General features: G+C 35.7%; 1 protein-coding gene across 1 annotated transcript in view; it reads right to left on the reverse strand.

Annotated features, from left to right (window-relative positions):
* BBS9 (Bardet-Biedl syndrome 9) overlaps positions 1 to 18,849 on the reverse strand; it is a 301,703-nt gene that overhangs the window by 263,491 nt on the left and 19,363 nt on the right. Inside the window, exons 6-8 of the mRNA XM_059819084.1 lie at positions 7,464 to 7,638; positions 2,915 to 2,999; positions 961 to 1,144 (exon numbers count right to left, since the gene is read on the reverse strand). Coding sequence (XP_059675067.1) covers positions 961 to 1,144; positions 2,915 to 2,999; positions 7,464 to 7,638 — 444 coding nt within the window. The remainder of the gene's footprint in view (positions 1 to 960; positions 1,145 to 2,914; positions 3,000 to 7,463; positions 7,639 to 18,849) is intronic.

Genomic DNA, 18,849 nt, shown 5'->3' on the forward strand with positions numbered 1-18,849 from the left:
GCCAGTACTTTTCTTTGAGGCTTATACCACTACACTATTTTTTCTTTTCCTTTTAAGCCATTACTCATTATAATTAATTTAGTATAAAGTGTCAAAAGTTATGAAAGTTAAATTGACAATAACCAAGGATTTATGTGATTAATTATGGATACCAACTTCAATTGCACACTCTACAATACATGCCACAACTTTCAAGGTTCTAGCCAACCATGTTTGGTAATTTAAAACATGACTAACAGACTCATAATTGTCATGTTAGTATGCAGGGATAGATATGACAAAATACGCATTGGTTAAATATCAGCTACTTATACCCTTCATTAATTCATTGACCTGTGAATACTGATTAAAGGTGTATGCATTTATAGGCTTTGTTTACAGTATAATACAAATCCAAAAGTATAAAATGTGAAGAGTGTTAAGATCATATTTATACAGTCTAAAATAAGTCAATTTTAAGTCTAAAATACGACATGGTGCCAAAAATTTATCAGATAGTCAAAAAATCAAATAAAGTTTTACTGTTAGGAGATGAAACTAACTTATTACATTGTATGGAAGCAACTTGGTTGGATGCCACTGTAGAACTCCAGATTCTTAATACTATTCTATATTAATGTTTCAAAAGCTATCAGTAAATGACAGAAGGTCCTCAAACACTAGTTTACTCTTCCAAATCTCTTATTCTTCCATGTTTGTTGCTTTGGTAGCCTGGGCAAACTTACTCAAACACCAGAGAAGTACCTTAATTTGGTGATGAGAAAATATCTATTTAGATTCCAAAAATTATGACACTTCACATTAACATTTGAAAATAAACCTGCTTCATCTAAAAATCTCCAATTCCACAGATTTTCTACAAATCAACAGCTTCTTCAGAAAAATATATTTATTCAGTGGGAAAAAAAATTCTTAGCTGTAAAAGTAACCAAGCTAAAGTTGAATTTTCCTTTTACAAACCTGAACAATAAGGAAAGAAGCAACTCGGACTGTAATCAAGCTTTTTCATGAATCGAATTTGCCCATTATCCTTAAGGCAAAAGAAGTTTCTCTCACCAAGCACAAAAACAGAAGAAACTGCCTGATTAAAGGAGACAACGCATATATCCAGTGCTTGCTCTCCGATGTTTAAAACCCAATCCACCTTTAAAAGAAAAAAACATGCTCCAGAGATCAGCTGACAGCTGCATATTAAAGACAAAACTTACAGAGAAGGCTTAGAACTCATTAAGTTATATGAATGTCATTAACACAGATAGAAAAGCAAAATCAAGGTCTTTTTTTGAATGAGAAAATATTAGTTATCCTCTTATTTCAGAGGCAGTTGGTGACTTTCCTTATAATGAGTAAAGCAGCAAAAACATCATCCACTTTTTGAAAGTCATGAATTGATGGCTTTGCAGTACACTTAAGTATATTTACATTTTAAAATACACATCCCAGTCAAAATGAAAATGCTTTATACTTTAACTATTAAATCCAAGAACAAATTATTAGAATCATTTAAATCTGCCTCTCTGCATGTCGTTAGATATTAAGGGCAGGGTCAGAGAGCAAAAGGTGATCACTTATTTACCAATACATGTAAATGGAAAAAATAGACGAAGTTTTAGGTGTGTAAACCAATAATCATGCTTGAAGTCACTAAAGTATACCTTTCTATATGAAGAATGTTTGTGTATATGATAGGTTGTCTACTTTTCCAACTACATACATTGATATAATAAGCAACTACTTACAAATCCCACCTTGACTATGTCATTACATCTTTAAACAATACCACTGCTTATTGATACATTTCATTGATTTGTTATTTCAGCTCCTCTGAGAAATTTCAACTAATTCAGAAATGCAAAAATTGCTTTTGACTGCTGCCAAGTTGGCTAAAGAGAAATTCAGAATTTCTGAAGTCAAAAACATATCAAAGTTCAACTGTCAGCACTTCCTATGTGAACAGAATCAGTCATCTTGCTTAAAGAACATGTGTTAGTAAACATACTGGCATATCTGATATATGAAGCTCGAATTGCCATCTTAAAAGTCAAAGGGAAAAAAAAAGCCAGGCTTGTGACATTCATCTCCATGTATGCTTCTCATTTTAGATTAAAAAAAAATGTATTTAATTTGTAGCATATCTGTTGAAGCTTCTGAATTTCTTATTTAAAATCTATGTCTTCTCCTAATTCAAAATGTAGGACTCTGACTTACAATTTGAAAAATATCTATAATTAGCCACTGGAAGGAAGATGCTCTCCCAATATTTTACTGTGATACCTGAAATATGCTGAATCTAGCATTTTACACAGTGTATTTAGCAGACAAGCAATTCTACTGCAGGACCACAGAGAATGAAATTCTCTTCCTTTTAATAGGAGGCAGCTCAAATATTAAACAACTTAGTCACAGGGACCTCCTGAAGACCATTGAATCCACAGGTTTTTGACAAAAAGAGTCCAAGATACTGACTATTTATGGAAATATTTTTCACTACTGAGTTTTCTCTAAGTACAAAGGATTCCCCAAGTAGAACGAGGTTAATTTTGGAAGTCGAATACAAAGTCATAAATAGACTTAAATTAAAGATATGACCAATACTTCAGGTGCACCTATTTATCTATTTACTACAGTTTAGGTCCTGTATTACAAAGACTGCCTTAGAAATAGTTATTTCCAGTACACAGTTCTCTGGTTGGTTTTTTTTCCCCTCCTTAGAACAACGGTGAGTTTTAAGGCCCGACCTTAAACAACTGAGGCCCAAAGAAATCTTAATAAAAATCTGCTGGAGTCTTTCTATTGCCTTTAATGCAAATCAGATCAGGTCCTTTGTCAGCAGACAATATTTCAATTTGTTACTTGGTCTTTTTAACATGTATGCAGTCCACCATACAGGTTATGTAAAATAATCAGGTTTTACCGCAAGTCTTTTTCCAGAACTAAGTTTTTGCTGTTCTGTTTCTTGTCTTTCATCAGCATCTGTCGCAAATGCCAGCACTTGGTATCTGTTATAGGAAGTTTAAAAAAGTAAAAAAATAAAATGTATCTTTGTAGTTAATACCCTTATATTAAGTAAAAAATAAAATTATCATAATATGAGTAAACATACACAGTAAAAGCACAGTCTAAAAGGATTATCAGACAGCCTACTGCAACAAATCTATCAAAGATGTTAAAATAAATATCACTGTAGGATAGCAGCTAAGTGTAAAGGCAGAAATTGAAACAAGTATTTTTATTCAGATTTTATCTGGTGTTAAAATAAATTCAATAGCTAAATATATTAGAGGATAGAAGTCTAGACCACAAAGATGACAGAAGCAAGAAACCAACATATTTTGAAATTGTGAAATTAGGATTCTAATAAAAATAAACACTTTTGCTCTTAAGCTTTAAAAAACCTCCTAAACTACCCTGAAATAAAATCTGCTATATCTAATAGTTACACTCTCAAGCACATCCATTAACTAAACTAAGTGGTTCCAATCGAAGAGAACAGTAAACTGGCACATCTAGCAAAAGATGAGAGGTTTGGGGTTTTTTTATTATTTTGTAACTGCCAACCAACCACACTAAGAAAAATTGGCAATGAAGACATTAGAACAAAAGATGTCAACTGCCATAAAAGCTCCACACATCTATCTGTCATTTACACCTACGCGATCCTCAATGTTCAAACTGTGCCCTCATTGACTCTTCTGTAACTATTTCTTTCCTGAACTTGTGCTGGCGTCCTGTCTTACTGAACTACCCTGTTTCCAATGTATGCACATTAGGTAACCTGTAAAATACTGAAGCTTCCTACAAAAGTAAAATAAACAACAAATAAACAAGAAAAAACTTATCCAAAAGATGGCATTCAATTCTGGAAGTCATGGACTGCCAAAAGCTCCTAAACTCAAACCAACACAATACTGAATGTTCCAATTCAAGTCTAAAAAATAAACATAAATGTTTTGGTATATTGTCAAAGTTATAGACTTAAAATTATGACACCAGCAGCCCTCACATTTCAGATGCATATACTCTGGTGCTCACTACTGAAGGATTTTAGTTTCTAAAATAATTTTACTTACAGAAGTAAACTATGTACTTAGAGTAAGAAACTTAATTGCTTAAGGTGAATACTATGACCTAGTTAAAAAAACTAAATAAGCTGCTTTTAGTACAATTATGTCTTTAAGTGTCCTCTATATGAACAAATTCACTTACGTTTTTCAGTTTAACACATATAAGAGAAGTTGCAGATTCTGACCTAATAAAATTTTCTCTTTTCACCATATTTTATAGATAGTCTTGGCTAGCACATTATTATTTTATTAACTAATCAGGGACTAATACATAGTTTTCAAACCAAACTCCCCTTGAACAGCAATATGTATTGATGTTTAAGTACCAACTACCTGATATAAGTCTTTCATCATAAAAACTCAAGCCACAGATAACCAACACAAACTTTCAATTCAGCTATCACATCAAATATACAATCATTTAAATAAGAGGCATTTTGCTTTTAGATCTTGGAAGAATTCAGAATCAACACAGGAAATATTGCTTTCAAATGAAGGCATTGGTCTGTATGAGCTATAGGAAGATGGATAATTTGAAATTTGGCAACTTGTTCTGCTAAAAACACTAGACAGAGCTGCTATATTTTTCATTTACAGTAATAAGAAAAAAACATGTTTAATACAACCATAAAAATAACCTCTTCTCTCCTTACCATGTCTATTTCCTTCACTTTAGAAGGATTACTTAACTCTATTACGTCCTAATGGTTCAGACACAGTGTCTTAACACTTGGCACTAAAGACCAATAACCAGAATTCAAGTGAAGATTTCCTTTAAAACTACACCTTCCTACAATAAAGACAGCACACTTGTGAATCAGTGACAGAGTAAAGAAAAATTTTAGCCACATTTGTTGTAAAAGTCAAGTATCTAAACATCATGAAAACACATGAGATTCATTTTAAAGAAAAAGTATTTCTTTATTCCTTACCAATATTAATAAATTCTATTCTAATGTATTTCTTAGGAAAAATATGAATTTCCTATTAAATTACTTTTACTTGCAACACATGTCTTCTCCTGTATTGAGAAAACAATACACAATGTTTATAATCTGCTCATGCAATATCCAGAATATAAAAACCATCTGATTAAAATTAAGCAGCATAATAAAAAGAGTATTGCTTGAGAAATTCAGGTGATAGAGTAGGGTAGCATGACAAAGCGTTGTGTTAGATCAACATTCCTCAGATTAGATTCCCAAGGCATGATCTATAAGAAGTGGCATTATTTTCTGTGATATGATTACCTCTGAAAAAATCCTTAAGGTACTTGCCAGCTTATTCCTCCAGATTTATGAGATTCCTCTGAATGATAGCCCTACCCTCTTTATATTACCCATTTCCTACAATTTGGCATCACCCTTTAATTTCAGGAGACGCATTCTGTCCTATTGTCCAGGACATGTCTAAGAAATACTGGCTCCACTATCAGCCTCTGAAGAACATCACTCATCTTTGGCTGCTAGTTAGAACTGTGGACAACTACTCTTCTGTAAGCCTGACAGCTCTGACACTTTTTGATCCATCTTTTAGTTCTTTTTTTATCACGGGTAGTAGCTCTGCCCCAAACACCACACTACCCCAATTTACTGCTAGGCACAGAGATTCAAAAAGCCTAAGAGCAGACCTTGTCAGTTTGATTGGAGAAACGATGAGGCAAAGCAAGCATCAAGTTCCTTGGTCTTTTCACACCTCTGATAAAGTTGCCCAATCTGTTCAGTAGTGGGTCAATTTCACTGATCTACCTTTTTACATCTGAGGTATCTGTGGAAGTCCTTGTTCTTCAGACCCTCTGCCAGTAGAAGTTTTAACCAAGCTTATATCTTCTCAATCCCATTCACTGCATGCCCACATGATGTTTTATATTCTTCCTTAGTAGTCCATTTTAACTTCCACCTCATGCATTTCCTTTTTTCCATTTGAACTCAGTCAGGAGCTACCCATCCAGTCAAGCTGCCTTCTGCTACTTCTTATTTTCTTGAACATTGAAATGGATTGTTCTTGGTCTTTGAGAGGGTTATCCATGAAGATTTACCAGCTCTCCAGAGTCCTTTTGCCCTTCAGGGCAGCCTCTCACAGGATCCTGCCTACCAGTTCCTTGAACAAGCCCAAGTCTGTTCTCTTGAAATCTACACTCTTTAGTCCACTGCTTACCTTCCTCACTTCTCTCAGGATCTTAATCTATATAATCTCATGGTCACTGCAGCCAATGTCTGCAACACTCAACAGCACATGCGGACTATTACTTCTCCAAACATGTCCGTCTTCTTTCCAAGTTGTGGATTCAGCAAAGCATCTTCCCTAGCCAGGCTGTCTACCACCTGCATCAAAAAAGTTTTCCCTACTGCACCTCAGAAACCTTTCGCATTGCTGAAGTCCATTATGTTGCCCTCTCAGCAGACATTAGTCCTCCATGAGAACAAGGGCCTGCAATTGGGAAACTTCTTGTTTAAAAAAGGCTTCATAGCAGACATCCACCACAATGTTCCTTTCCTCAAACATCCATCTGATTCTAAACAGATGGATGCTTGATAAACTCTCAACATGGTGGTTCCGTAAGGAGCCCCATGTATTCAAGCTGCTCCTCCATGATGAACACAAATCCCCCCTTGTCTGTTTTTTCTTCCTGAAGGGCCTGGAGTCATCAATTACAGCACCTTCGTCATGTAAGCTACCCTGTCACATCTCTAACCACACACACAACTTCTAGTTCCTCCGCTTTGTTGCCAAGGCTGTAGGTGTTTGTATATATGCACTCATCCCACTTCCTCTAAGGTATTATGAAAGCATCCCCCTTTGTGCACTTGACACTTATACCCTATACCATCACTTACATGCAGTCAAGGAGGTTAACAAGCCTCCTCTGCCGCTTTGTCAGGTGGATTCTATCTCTCCCCACCAGCCCTCATACCTTTGAGAGGATCCTACAATCACAAAAGCCAAAGCCTTGTCTCAAATCTCTTTTGAAAACTGAACATTTGCATCAAAATAAAAAGCCCATTGAAACAACTGGAAGGACATCTTGCTCAAGCAGTATAGTGCAGACAACACCAAAAGCACAGATTAGACTGAACTGAAGCAGGGAAAAGCCTGGCACTTGCAGGACAACATGATATGCCTTGATAAGCTAGTAAACTTAACACTTTTATACAAATAAAATAGGACTATAAAGTCCTCAGGACACACAGTATGCTTTCTTCAACGACTGTACAGAGATAGTAGTCACTCATCAACATACAACATTTTATTTTTCTTCTTTCTTGCAACTACCTATCACCTACTTTGGGATACAACATTAGTAAAGGCAACAAAAATTAGACATGATTACTTTTAATTTGTTTACATACTAAATGATAGCACCAAAATATGCTATAATTGCTGAACATGAACACATACTTGTAACTCTCAACCTGTCGACAAGATGACACAGTAATGAAAGAATCTGTCCGAGAGCTGTAAGTCAAGGGACCAGGCAGAAGAAAACCAGGTAAAAAACGGCCAAAAGCATAGCTTTCCTGTTCAAACAACATGAGCATCCCATCCATGGACTGTATGCATATCAAATCTCGACCTAAGGAAAGCAAAAGAAAGAAATACAAAGGAAACAAAGCAATGTTACTTATATAGCTTTAATCCTAAAATTGTTAATAAATTAAAATTGTACTCATACGTATTCCTAACAAAAATAACATTTATTTTAATTTACATGAGTGTTTACTATGAGAAAGAACACTAAGTATTCCAACCTCAATAAAAGCTTACTTATCAAAATAAACAAACTAGATTTTTGGGGGAATAACATTCAGAATATATTAAGAGCAAAAAAAGAGTTACATATTTTATTTCAAACCAAAATTTCTGAAGATATAACTATTACAATTTCAGTTTAAAGAAATGTTTCAATACTCCCAAAACGCCAAATTATTCTGGTTCTTAATTGCCTCTACACCTTACAAGCAGTCATAACAACTGTGGTTTAAAAATAACCTATTCTACTCTTTCAAGTCTACTTAAGCAACGTAAGAAAGTCCTACAAATATGCATTGTTGTGAAAATACAATGATCATGTTTTCCACACTTCACATTCACATTTTCTGTCTTTGGAAAGAAAAAACAAAACAGGCCCACTCAGTGTTACCAACAAGACTAAAAAAATCAAATAAAAAATTGAGCTTGGAGTAAATTACTTCAAGCCTCATTCATTATTCAGCAGCCTCAAGACATAATTTAGGACATGACTTGTCATGCCTCAAGTACACCAATCTAAATTCAAAGTCTCATTTTAAAGACTTCTGAGATCAGAAGCTGATTATGCAGTTTGCATTTCATATGCAAGGATAACAATTCAAACAAACATTATTTTGCGTGCAAAGAGCGCTATACCAGTAAGACTAACACCTTCTAAAGTCAATAGAAATATCTCTCCTGAATTCAGAGATAAGCCCCTATCTTGCAAACACAACATGAAATACTTGTAATTCAAAATGTCTATTCACCTCCACTAAAATACTCTTAGAAATTATTCTATATGCATGGAGAACCCAAACAAATTGTCTGTTCACTAAGCTCCATCCTCAATCCTTTAAGAACTGTTTTCTAAAATAGGAAGGTGAAGAAAAACAAAAATAGACTAAAACTTCATTCTTACACTTAGATAAAGGTAACAAAGGTCAAGAGATATTCAGTATCTGAAAAAGCAACAAATGAACAATGGTTCTGCACTGTACTTTACATCTCCACTGTGATTCTTCATAGAAGCTTTAACTACTTTAAAATAAATAGTAATGTAATAGGTCAGCAGTACATCATGTTACTTGTCCTTGTGATTAAAACATACAATAAAAATTTAGCTTAGGGTAAGAACAGAAAAAAAGAAGGTAAAGCAGCTGGGTCCTTTCCACTTGCCCTCCCCTCATCCCTTTTTCAGATTTTCCCATTTTCTAAAAATCAAATTCTCCCATCCTTCTTTTCAGATTCTGCACATCATTCACTACATGTTCTATAAACTCTGTTGCAAACATCAACCATTTGATAGGAAGGACATTTGAAAATGTAATTCATGTTGTTCATTTGGTAGAGGCAAAGTTGAGTCTCTCAATCTCTAGTGAAAAAGTTGAAATACTTCAATCCTTCACACCAATGATTATATAGATAGAACTGCAAAACAATTTCAACAGTGTAATTTCAGAAACACTGATGGCATTTCAAGCACTTAATCACAACACCTGTTTCCTCCTTCACATTCGACATAGACCTTTTCTGAAAACCTTAAAGGTCATTCTTATTTAATGGAGTTTTGTTTGTTTTGTCTCTTTGAAAACTCCTAAAGTGCATACATTTTGAGGGATAACATTAACTGACAATATCAAACACTTAAATTTTGCTTTAGCAAGGTAGTAATAGCATTTCCAATTGACAAATTCATAGAACAAAATATAGAAAATAACTTTATTCAACATTAGAAAAATCCCTTATTCTTTGTTAAACATGAGAGAAGTACTCCATTAATCAAGAATCCTTGATGGCTTCGAAAAGAAACTTAGCTGAGAAACAATGAAAACTCATCTTCCTAAGCTGAAAAATGTCAGAATCTGCACTAATAAACCAGCACATTATACAAAAGCAATTCAACGTGGAAATCATTAAAGTACTGTTCAAAAGGAGCGAGACTGAGATTTTGCCTGATACTGAAGTCAAACCAATATATCTTTGGGTTTTTTCTACTACTGCAAGTGAGAAAATTTAAATATATCATCTTTATAGCAGCTCATTAAACCAGTGACCACTTGTCACTAGCAACTTCATTTTGATGATTTAGGTCTCAGAAGTTTAATCTATAACATTCTGAAATTTGTACCACTACACTGGAAACTTGAAACATATTTAAAATGTTTCCTCTTCTATGTGCAGACTAGAGTCATACATCCTTCTAGGAAATGTAAACCCTCCACCTCTGTTAACAGCAAAAGTCAACGAAGAAATGTTTCCTGTGACTAAATGCAATCATTTTGAGAGATTTATGGGTCTGACATAGATCTCCAAAAGCATTTTCTAAACAGACCAATTGTTTTAGAGCTATGATTTTCCTAGGATTTTCTACACAGACTTTTTAAATTAAAAAGCAGGGTCTAGGGCTTCTGTTCAATCTTAGAATTTATTGTTTATAAAATTAGAAACATTCTACAGTATACAAACACATTAGATACACATATATACACACACCCCTCTAAAATGTGCATAATTAGTACGTTTCCTCTGAAATTATTTGCATAAAGCAGCTTTATTTAGTCTAAGAATCATTTACCCTCTTAAATATTCTTCACAGGACAGATTCCAGAATTGTTTGATTTATTCATAACTTGTAGCTGACAATCTGCAGCTGAAATATGTGATGTATTCAAGAGGTTACAGCAACTACTGATCATAGTCAGAATGAACATTTGGTTTGCTGCTTATACTGAGTCTCTGAAGTACTAGCCAAGAACACTGCAATGACTTTACTAACATACAATTCAGAAATTAGTGAGAAGTACATTATACATTTCAATTAAAAAATAAAGCAAGATGCATATGGGAATTTGAAAGTTATTTAATATTAAGGTTCCTACAATTCTGCTGTCCTGCTTCTCATCACTAACAGTTGACGCTATCAAATATTAGTGTAAATAAAAAAAAGAGAAAGCACGTATTTGTAAAAGAATTGTAGCAACTGTAGAAGTTCAAAGAGTATCACTTGAAGCACACTAAGGCTGTGAGTAGACAAATAAGCGAAACCAATCTAACACTTTGCTACTGCTGGCAGGAGCAGTCCTGGTCACCTCCTTCCCTCTGGGCCTCCAGCTCCACTTGCTTAGGTCACTAGTTCCTCCCCACACTTAACTGGCTGTTAAGTCAATAGTAGAACACCATCCTGAATTTGTAATTTTTAAAAAAAGTTTCAGGTGAGTGAATCATCACCCCACATAAATAACTCCATACAAGCTTAGCAACTGCCAGGGGTGACCTGCAAAGTATTAAGTGTGACATGGCTCTGGGGGGTGATGGTTAAGGGCATGAGGGCCCAGGTGGTTTTCTTCCTTGATCCTATTGAGGATGGGTAAGGGCATGAGGAAGACTGGATGTATCCTGTGGGCCAACAATTGGTTGCACAGCAGGTATCTAGAGCAGAGCTTGGTTGTATGGCCATGTAACAGTCTTTGAGGATTGACAGCTGTTTGGAAGAGGCAGGATCCCCTGACTAAATCCAGCAAAAGTATCTTTGCCAACAGGCTTGTCAACTCAGTAAGAGCAACTAAACTAGGAATGTCAGGTGAGGGAGAGATTTCACAATCAAGTGAGGGAGTGGTAGATGGGGTAGGCAAGCAAAGGGCCCCAGGATGGTGTGAACCAAAGGGCCATAGCAATCAATAAGAGAGGGCTGGAGAGCTGGGGCTGGTCAGCCTAGAGAAGAGATGGCTCAGGGGGAATCTCACCAATGTGCATAAATACCTAATGGGAGAGGATGAACAAGAGGGAGACAGAGTCTTCTCTGTGGCACTCAGTTACAGGACAAGTGTCAACAGGAACAAACTGTATCACATGAAAATCTGTCTGAACATAAAGATTTTTTTATTTTTTTTATGGTGAAGGTTGTCAAACACTGGAACCCATTGTCCAGAAAGGTTGTGGAATGTCCTTCCACTGACATACTCAATACACAACTGAAAGCAATCCTGGGCAACTTCTAGCTGAACCTGCTTGAGAAGTGGGATTGGACTAGACGAAGTCAAGAGAAGAATCATTCAAATAAGGCATTCCAAGAAGGCACTCCATCTTTCATCTCTGATCTACTCCGAGGCACTATGGTAGATATCTGTTTCTCTAGGCTGTGAAATTTCACGGGATTAGTCCTATCGCATACTCCTGATCAGCAAACAGTGGAAACCATTAGACAAACGTGAGATGTTTTGCACTGATATGCTATCAATGTTAATGATACCCAGCTTCCACTTCCCAACATTTGCTGACATTATTACCACACTGCTGATACAGCCTAGAAAAAGTATGTTAGCCAGCTGCATAAAATTATGAGTAACCAGTGAAAGTACTCTGAGAAACCTGTACAAACACTGATAACTAGTAGAAGGTGCTAGCCCACTGGTTGCCAACACAGTCTCTTAGGTATGGTTATCTTAAAGTATGGCTATTGGCTACTAGAAATAACTAGTGGCATTTTTATTTGGCTTGCAAGGGAATAGTGCTTCATAATCCATGTGTCCATGTGATCACAGTTATTCTACATCTGTTACCTCAAAATCACATATGTTCGCATTCAGCATTCAAAAGCATACTGTAAACCCTCTCAACACTTTACATTGGCTAACTGTACAGTTCCACTTCTATTTTACACCTTTATCAAGAATACAACCCTGGAAGTCTGGGTATAGAGAGTCTTCAACTCCCCTTCCACTGTTTCCTGTGAATTTTCCTACCATCAACAGTGTGCTATAGAAGAAATCTGCAGCTGTCTGCCCTATTTCCAGAACTTTAACTCTCAACGTCTAGCTTCAATGGAACTCCCTGGTACCCAGAACCTGAAGACAAAAAGATTACAGATATCAGCTTGAAAACCATTTTTTAAAGGCACAGTAGTAGAAAACATTTGTATTTTGTTTTTTAAGGCTTCTTATTTTTCATCTTTTCTTCCTTAGAAAGATATAGATAAAACCAGGGAAAAAAATTAAAATTGCACATAAAATAATGTAAGCCACCAAAAAATTGTAACAGTAATTATGTTTAAATTTTTGCCATGCTGCTATTCTAATGTTTTGAAAAGTTCTAAATATTGCTTAGTATATCATAAGATTAGAAGTAAAAGACATTTAATTGTAAAGTGAATGCCCTTACTAACAAAGAAATCTTACATATTTTGTAATAGAATTAAACTTCAGGTACTTCTGGTTATACTGATGGTAGTGAGAAAGCTATCTTTTAGACAGTTTCTGACCACATCCTTCAGTGTTATACAATTGAGTTATTAATTTCTACTCTTCTGATGGCATTTAAAGACAAACACTATGGCAGATATAATTGATATGCAGTGGTAATCTAGTAGACATATTACAATTCAAATAACAAAAAAGTAAAGGTCAGTAGAGGCGTTGAGGTGTTACTACTTAAGTAGCAAGTAGTAATAGCTTCTGCTCTCATGTATATTATGAACATCAATCTTATTCTTACCAATTTCATTACATCATGAAAATGATGAATAGAAAAACTATAGCACCTTCTGCAATATATATGAAGCTACATGGCATATCAGACATGGAAGCATTCATCTTTAACATTCATAATCCCTAATCACGCACAAATATCATTGTTAAAATATCTCCTGTTTTAACAGTAGTGATATGATTCAATGACATGACATGATATGACAAGTTCTTTAGGGCACTCCAATGATCTCTAAGCATACTGCAGTACTGAGCCATACTGTCTGAAGAAACAAATATACATCAGGCACCTTAAACTGAATCAGTAATCACTCTTTTTGCCTTTAAGAGCACAGCATCACCTTTTAATATACCTACCACTTTGTTCATCATGTTTGTGTTGTTCCTACTCACTAATTTTCAAATTTAGCTTGTACTAGTGGATCAAACTCCAATTATCCAAACTATTGCACGTAAAGCATAAAGAAAATTAAATTGTGTATGAACTCTTATTTCCCAGCTTTTTATAGGTCATCTTACTTCCTTTGGCCATTTGTTTTTAATATGTAGCTAGTGAATGGAGTTTTTATGTTTCACTTTTAAGAAATGCAGTCTTACAAAAATTCAGCTAGAAATGTCCATTTCAAAAAAGCTTATTGCAGCCAGTTGGCTTTGCCAGTGACATATTTATAAAGTGAAAATATAACCCATAGTGTTTTCTGCAGATCAGATGGAATCACTTAGTGTACTCTACATAGTTTCAGCAGCTTGTGCCTCAAGAGGAATGTCCCTCAGTCAGAAAGTGTTACTTTTAAGCACAAGTCCAGCTACTGTTGTTTTGTAGTTTTGTTATTCTAGCATGATATGAATATATTTACGTCATACTTTTAAACCACAATGTATTTTTAGAGCTAATGCAAAGCCAAAATGAGAGGCAGGTGGTTGCTCTTTGAAATAAGCTTCTAATTAAAGCTATTTTGGAGCTCAAGTTTTTTGCATGTTAATGATTTCCTCTACTCTGAGCCTCCCCTCTGGCACCAAATCATTTTCATAAAAAGTACATTATGTAATCACAAGGCCTGAGCACCATGTGAAATCATGCAATGAAAACTACAGTATCAAATGGGATAAATTAGAAATCCAAAAAAGCTTCATAAAGTTACAGATTTTAGGGAGACGTCAGCGCAGATAACCTTACTGCCTTCAATGGTAATCAAAAGCTTCAGTCAAAAGTCTCGTGTGGAAGGAAGTGTCAATGAAATAAAATGAAAAGACAAGTTGGCATTTGTAAGACACCCAGGAACCTAAAAGCCCTTTAATGATACACGGGAAATGTTTTTCTAATTTGACAAAAGAAAAGTTAAAACCATAGTACATTGGCCAGTGAAGCAATGCACACAAACTGTATTCCCACACACTGGAACAGAATTTACTGTCCTGAGTTGACACAAGCAAATTTTTCCTTTTCCTTCATCATTGAAATTTGCCCCCAAAATTTCTCACAGCATAGAGAACAAAGTCTCCTCCAGTTCAAACCCATTTTGGAGAATTCAGCTTGCTGCTGAGCATAGCTCCTGAAGCAAAACAGATCTGGGTCAACTGTGAGAAAAGCACTTCAGAAATCACTTCTGACTAATGGAAAAAACATTTCAAAATATGTCGGGCAGTTCTTAAAACAATGTATGTCTAGTAAAAGGCAAGTCTTTGGTTACTTCCCTAACCCAAAGCAGGAAGCACGTGTCAGTGTACATTCAGAAAGAACTCTGAACTGACTAGCTTGGTGGTCTGGTGGCTGCTCAGTGCATTACTACAGAAGGGATCAAAGTTCAGGACTTCAGCTGCAGCCATTCATTCTAGGCCAGAGGATCTGACAGCACTGCCAAGGCAGTGCAATACCCTGAACACACATAAAGAGGAAAAGGAAAAATGCCCTGCATCACTCAAGGCTAATGCATGTACTCATTCCAAACGATGCACAAAGTGTACATACATTGCAGCTGAGATTGACTAAGTGCTTTTCTGCTGGAATTGAAAAATCACTCCAACAGGAAGGAACTAAAAATAGAGAAGTGGAAAGGAGTTTAAGAGAAACTAAGGAAAGTGTTTAAGGAAAACACTAAATCCTCATTCTACTGATGTTAGCTTTAATTATTTTCTAATCCCTTATGGATATTAAAGTATTGCAGTAAAACATGTTCACAAGTCCCAACACAAGAGATGCTCTCTCTGCAACAGCCCACTCTGTAAGAAGCCTCCCTGGTTAAGACACAGTAAACCATGCAGTCAGAGCTGCCATGAGAAAAAGAATCTTTTTGCTTCTCTCAGCCATCATACTGTATTCTCTCTACCCAACCTCTTGCAGATTTCTGCCTGCCATAAAGCATAAGGAAGATTTTAGACGGTAAGGGAATCTTGAACTATTAAAGTATCTCCAAAGGCCAATTAGCCCTCACTCGCACAATCAATCCTTTAAAGACCTGTGATATACTCCTTTATTCTTGATCCAACTCTTAACCACAGAAGATGACATAGTTAAATTATGCAACTTCGGAATGATCCCTTTAAACCTCATACTGACCTGAGGTGGTGGAAGAACCCTTAGGAAAAACACGAGTATGGTTCAAAGGAGCACAAAAGACTGACATACAGTATGGAGATCCAAAAGTATCATAGCTGCAAAATCCAGCACGCAAAAGTTCCTACTGAAAGAAACCTGGTATTTGGCACTGTGTAGACATGAGAGGTAACGTCTCCTCCCCTAAACAGATTGTAGTACTAAAATTTGTTTATTACAACCTTTGTATAAGGTGAAGAATCTTTCCCACATTCAAAAGTGGATGTTTCTATCTAGTGCAAAAAAGAGCCTCAGGAAAAAAGTTCAGGCAGCTGTGAAAGCAGCATCACACAAAGTTTATCCTTTTTCAATATAGCAGATTAATGATAGTATAAATAGAGTGGGTCTTTAAAAAGAACATTAGCTGTGCAGGGGAGAATGGCTGTATGCATAGACGTGGCCTGAATAATGATGATTCATGAAGAAATGGTAGAATTCTTTTTTCCTTAAATTCTGTTTCTTGCCTTAACTTGTTGAGTAACTAGTTTTCGAGCCCTGGCAACTGCAGAAATCTTCTTTCAAGCCCCTGCATTCATAGAGGCGTTACAATACTGACATATGCTTTTTCTAAAGAAGGTAGGAGAAATTCTAGTCTGTGAACTTTTCCAATGTCAAGCTGCCCTCATCTGAATTTATACACCCATCATACATTATATAAATATTATACGACGTTTTACTAAACTAGCAAATCTCCCACAAATGAAAATTAAATAAAGACAAGTATTGCCAGCAGTTGCCCTTCCAAATCAATAGCCTTTGACTGAATAGTTATTTAATGCACATGGATGTTTTTAATGAATCACAAATCAATAGCAGACCTTTCCCTGAGCTCAATTAAAGTTGAATATAGGCCCTGTTTTGCAACACTTTAGGTACTTTCAGAAGTTATTGTATGATAGTGATCCTACTGATAAGTCTACCATCTTTAAAATTCCATTTAAGACAGACCTGCAAACTTACAACCAAACAGAACAACAAAATCCCACTGTTAAAATCCAGTGAAATCCCCCACCATTTCTCCTACTTCTCCATTTCTAGTCTCCTTAGAGTAAGAAGTTTCATGATTCCTTGATTCCCAAAGCACTTTGATTCTTTACTAAGTTTTTGAGATAGAGAATGTTGAAAATATTTGCTGAAGAATGCTCTCCAGAGTAACTGAAGTCACATCCAAAGAACTCATTAAAAATAGTTTACAACGAAGTCTAACAGTCTGAAGCTTACAACACAAAACTGGGAGTTTACTTTACAGCATCTTAGGTGGAACAAATATACCTCTTCAAGAAGTTTCAAATATACCATTAAAATCAGAAATAAACAGCTTGACTAATTATCCTCTAAAACACCAATAAAATACAGCCACTTTTCACATTCAGATCATTTGTCTATATCCTAGGCTAGTAATCAACATACAGAAAGGACTAACTCTTATTTTGTGGTCAAATGAGTCCGTGAATTATGGCTCTATCAAAAAAAAAAAATCACCATCCCTGTTGGTTTCCTTTTTGGCAATCTCAGAAAAGACACCGTAGATTTAGCAAGCAAGAACAATTTGTTACGTTGTATTTTAAGACTGTTGGAAGCACACTGCGAATACTCAAATGATCTTATTACTTTGCCACTAACCTCAAAATATTATTTTCATACTTTTGCAGGTAAGCAAGATGACACACATTTTCATTCCAATCAATCATCATACTAAAGAGCAGCTGCATACCTTTTGTTTCTGCTGTAACCCTTCCTTGTCCTTTTTATTCACTATAGTCACCAAATACACTTTTGGGGGTTATTCACATTTATCTTTATTAAATCATGCTCTTAATCAGACTCAGTCATGTTAAAGAAATGCAAAAATTTAGCACAGCTGCAGCATTATTTCTTTAAGTTATGAACACTCTCATCTGATCTGACCTTATACAAGGGGCAACAGAGCAGACAACCACAGCAATGCATGGTGAAGTTACATGAATCTGAAGTAGGGGTTGCAGAGAGGTAGGTGTTAGTCTCTTCTCCCAAGTGACTAGAGACAGAACCAGAGGAAATGGCCTCAAGTTGTGCCAGGGGAGGTTTAGGCTGGATATTAGGAAAAATTTCTTTACTGAGAGAATGGTGAAGCATTGGAACAGGCTGGCCAGGGAGGTGGTGGAGTCACCATCACTGGAGGTATTCAAGGAACATGTAGACATGGCATTGCAGGACATGTTTTAGTGGGCATGGTGGTGTTGGGTTGATGGTTGGACTTGATGATCTTACAGGTCTTTTCCATCCTTAGTGGAAATTCTGTGATTCTGTAAAATTACCTTGTCACGTTTTCACCAATTTTTAGTGACTTGCTAGTCTGTTCCCTCTCACTTTTGATACAGGCAAACTGTATTCATTGTCTTTGCTTTGCATTCTTTTCTGTGCTTGAAGGATACACTCAGACCTGCTCACCGCTACCTAAAATCTCCAAGAAAATCTCTCTTGAATGACATAGTAGATTGATTTCTAATAGGAATTATTTGCACCAAACAGAAAGCATCATAGCCTGTACAAGATACATTTCACCCCTCTAGGAAAAGCAACTAACAAGGGTTTGGTGACCTTCCAAATAAATTTCTATAGGTTAGAGACTTTGTAATGGAATCCTCACAGATGAACACTAGAAAAATAAACAAAAGCTACACACACACATTTCTGAAAGACCCCTTGTGAAGACGAAAGTGACTAAATAGTGAGAAGCTAAAACTGCATTCTTTGGGATGAAAAAAATATGGGGCAGCAAACAAAACTGATAGACAAATGCATCCACACGCAATGCTGGAACATTTAATAAGCATGTACATATGTAAATAATAAAGCTGTACATAGGTTTGAAGTAACAGAAAATTCATCATGCCAAACTATTTATTAGACAGGGTAATAATATATACTGCATTTCTAAACTTTAGAGACAGCATCTCTAAACTTTAGTAAAACATCTGATATGATCTCAGACAAT

The sequence above is a fragment of the Gavia stellata genome, chromosome 6 (assembly GCF_030936135.1).
Source record: "Gavia stellata isolate bGavSte3 chromosome 6, bGavSte3.hap2, whole genome shotgun sequence".
In the NCBI taxonomy this organism is placed as follows: Eukaryota; Metazoa; Chordata; class Aves; order Gaviiformes; family Gaviidae; genus Gavia; species Gavia stellata.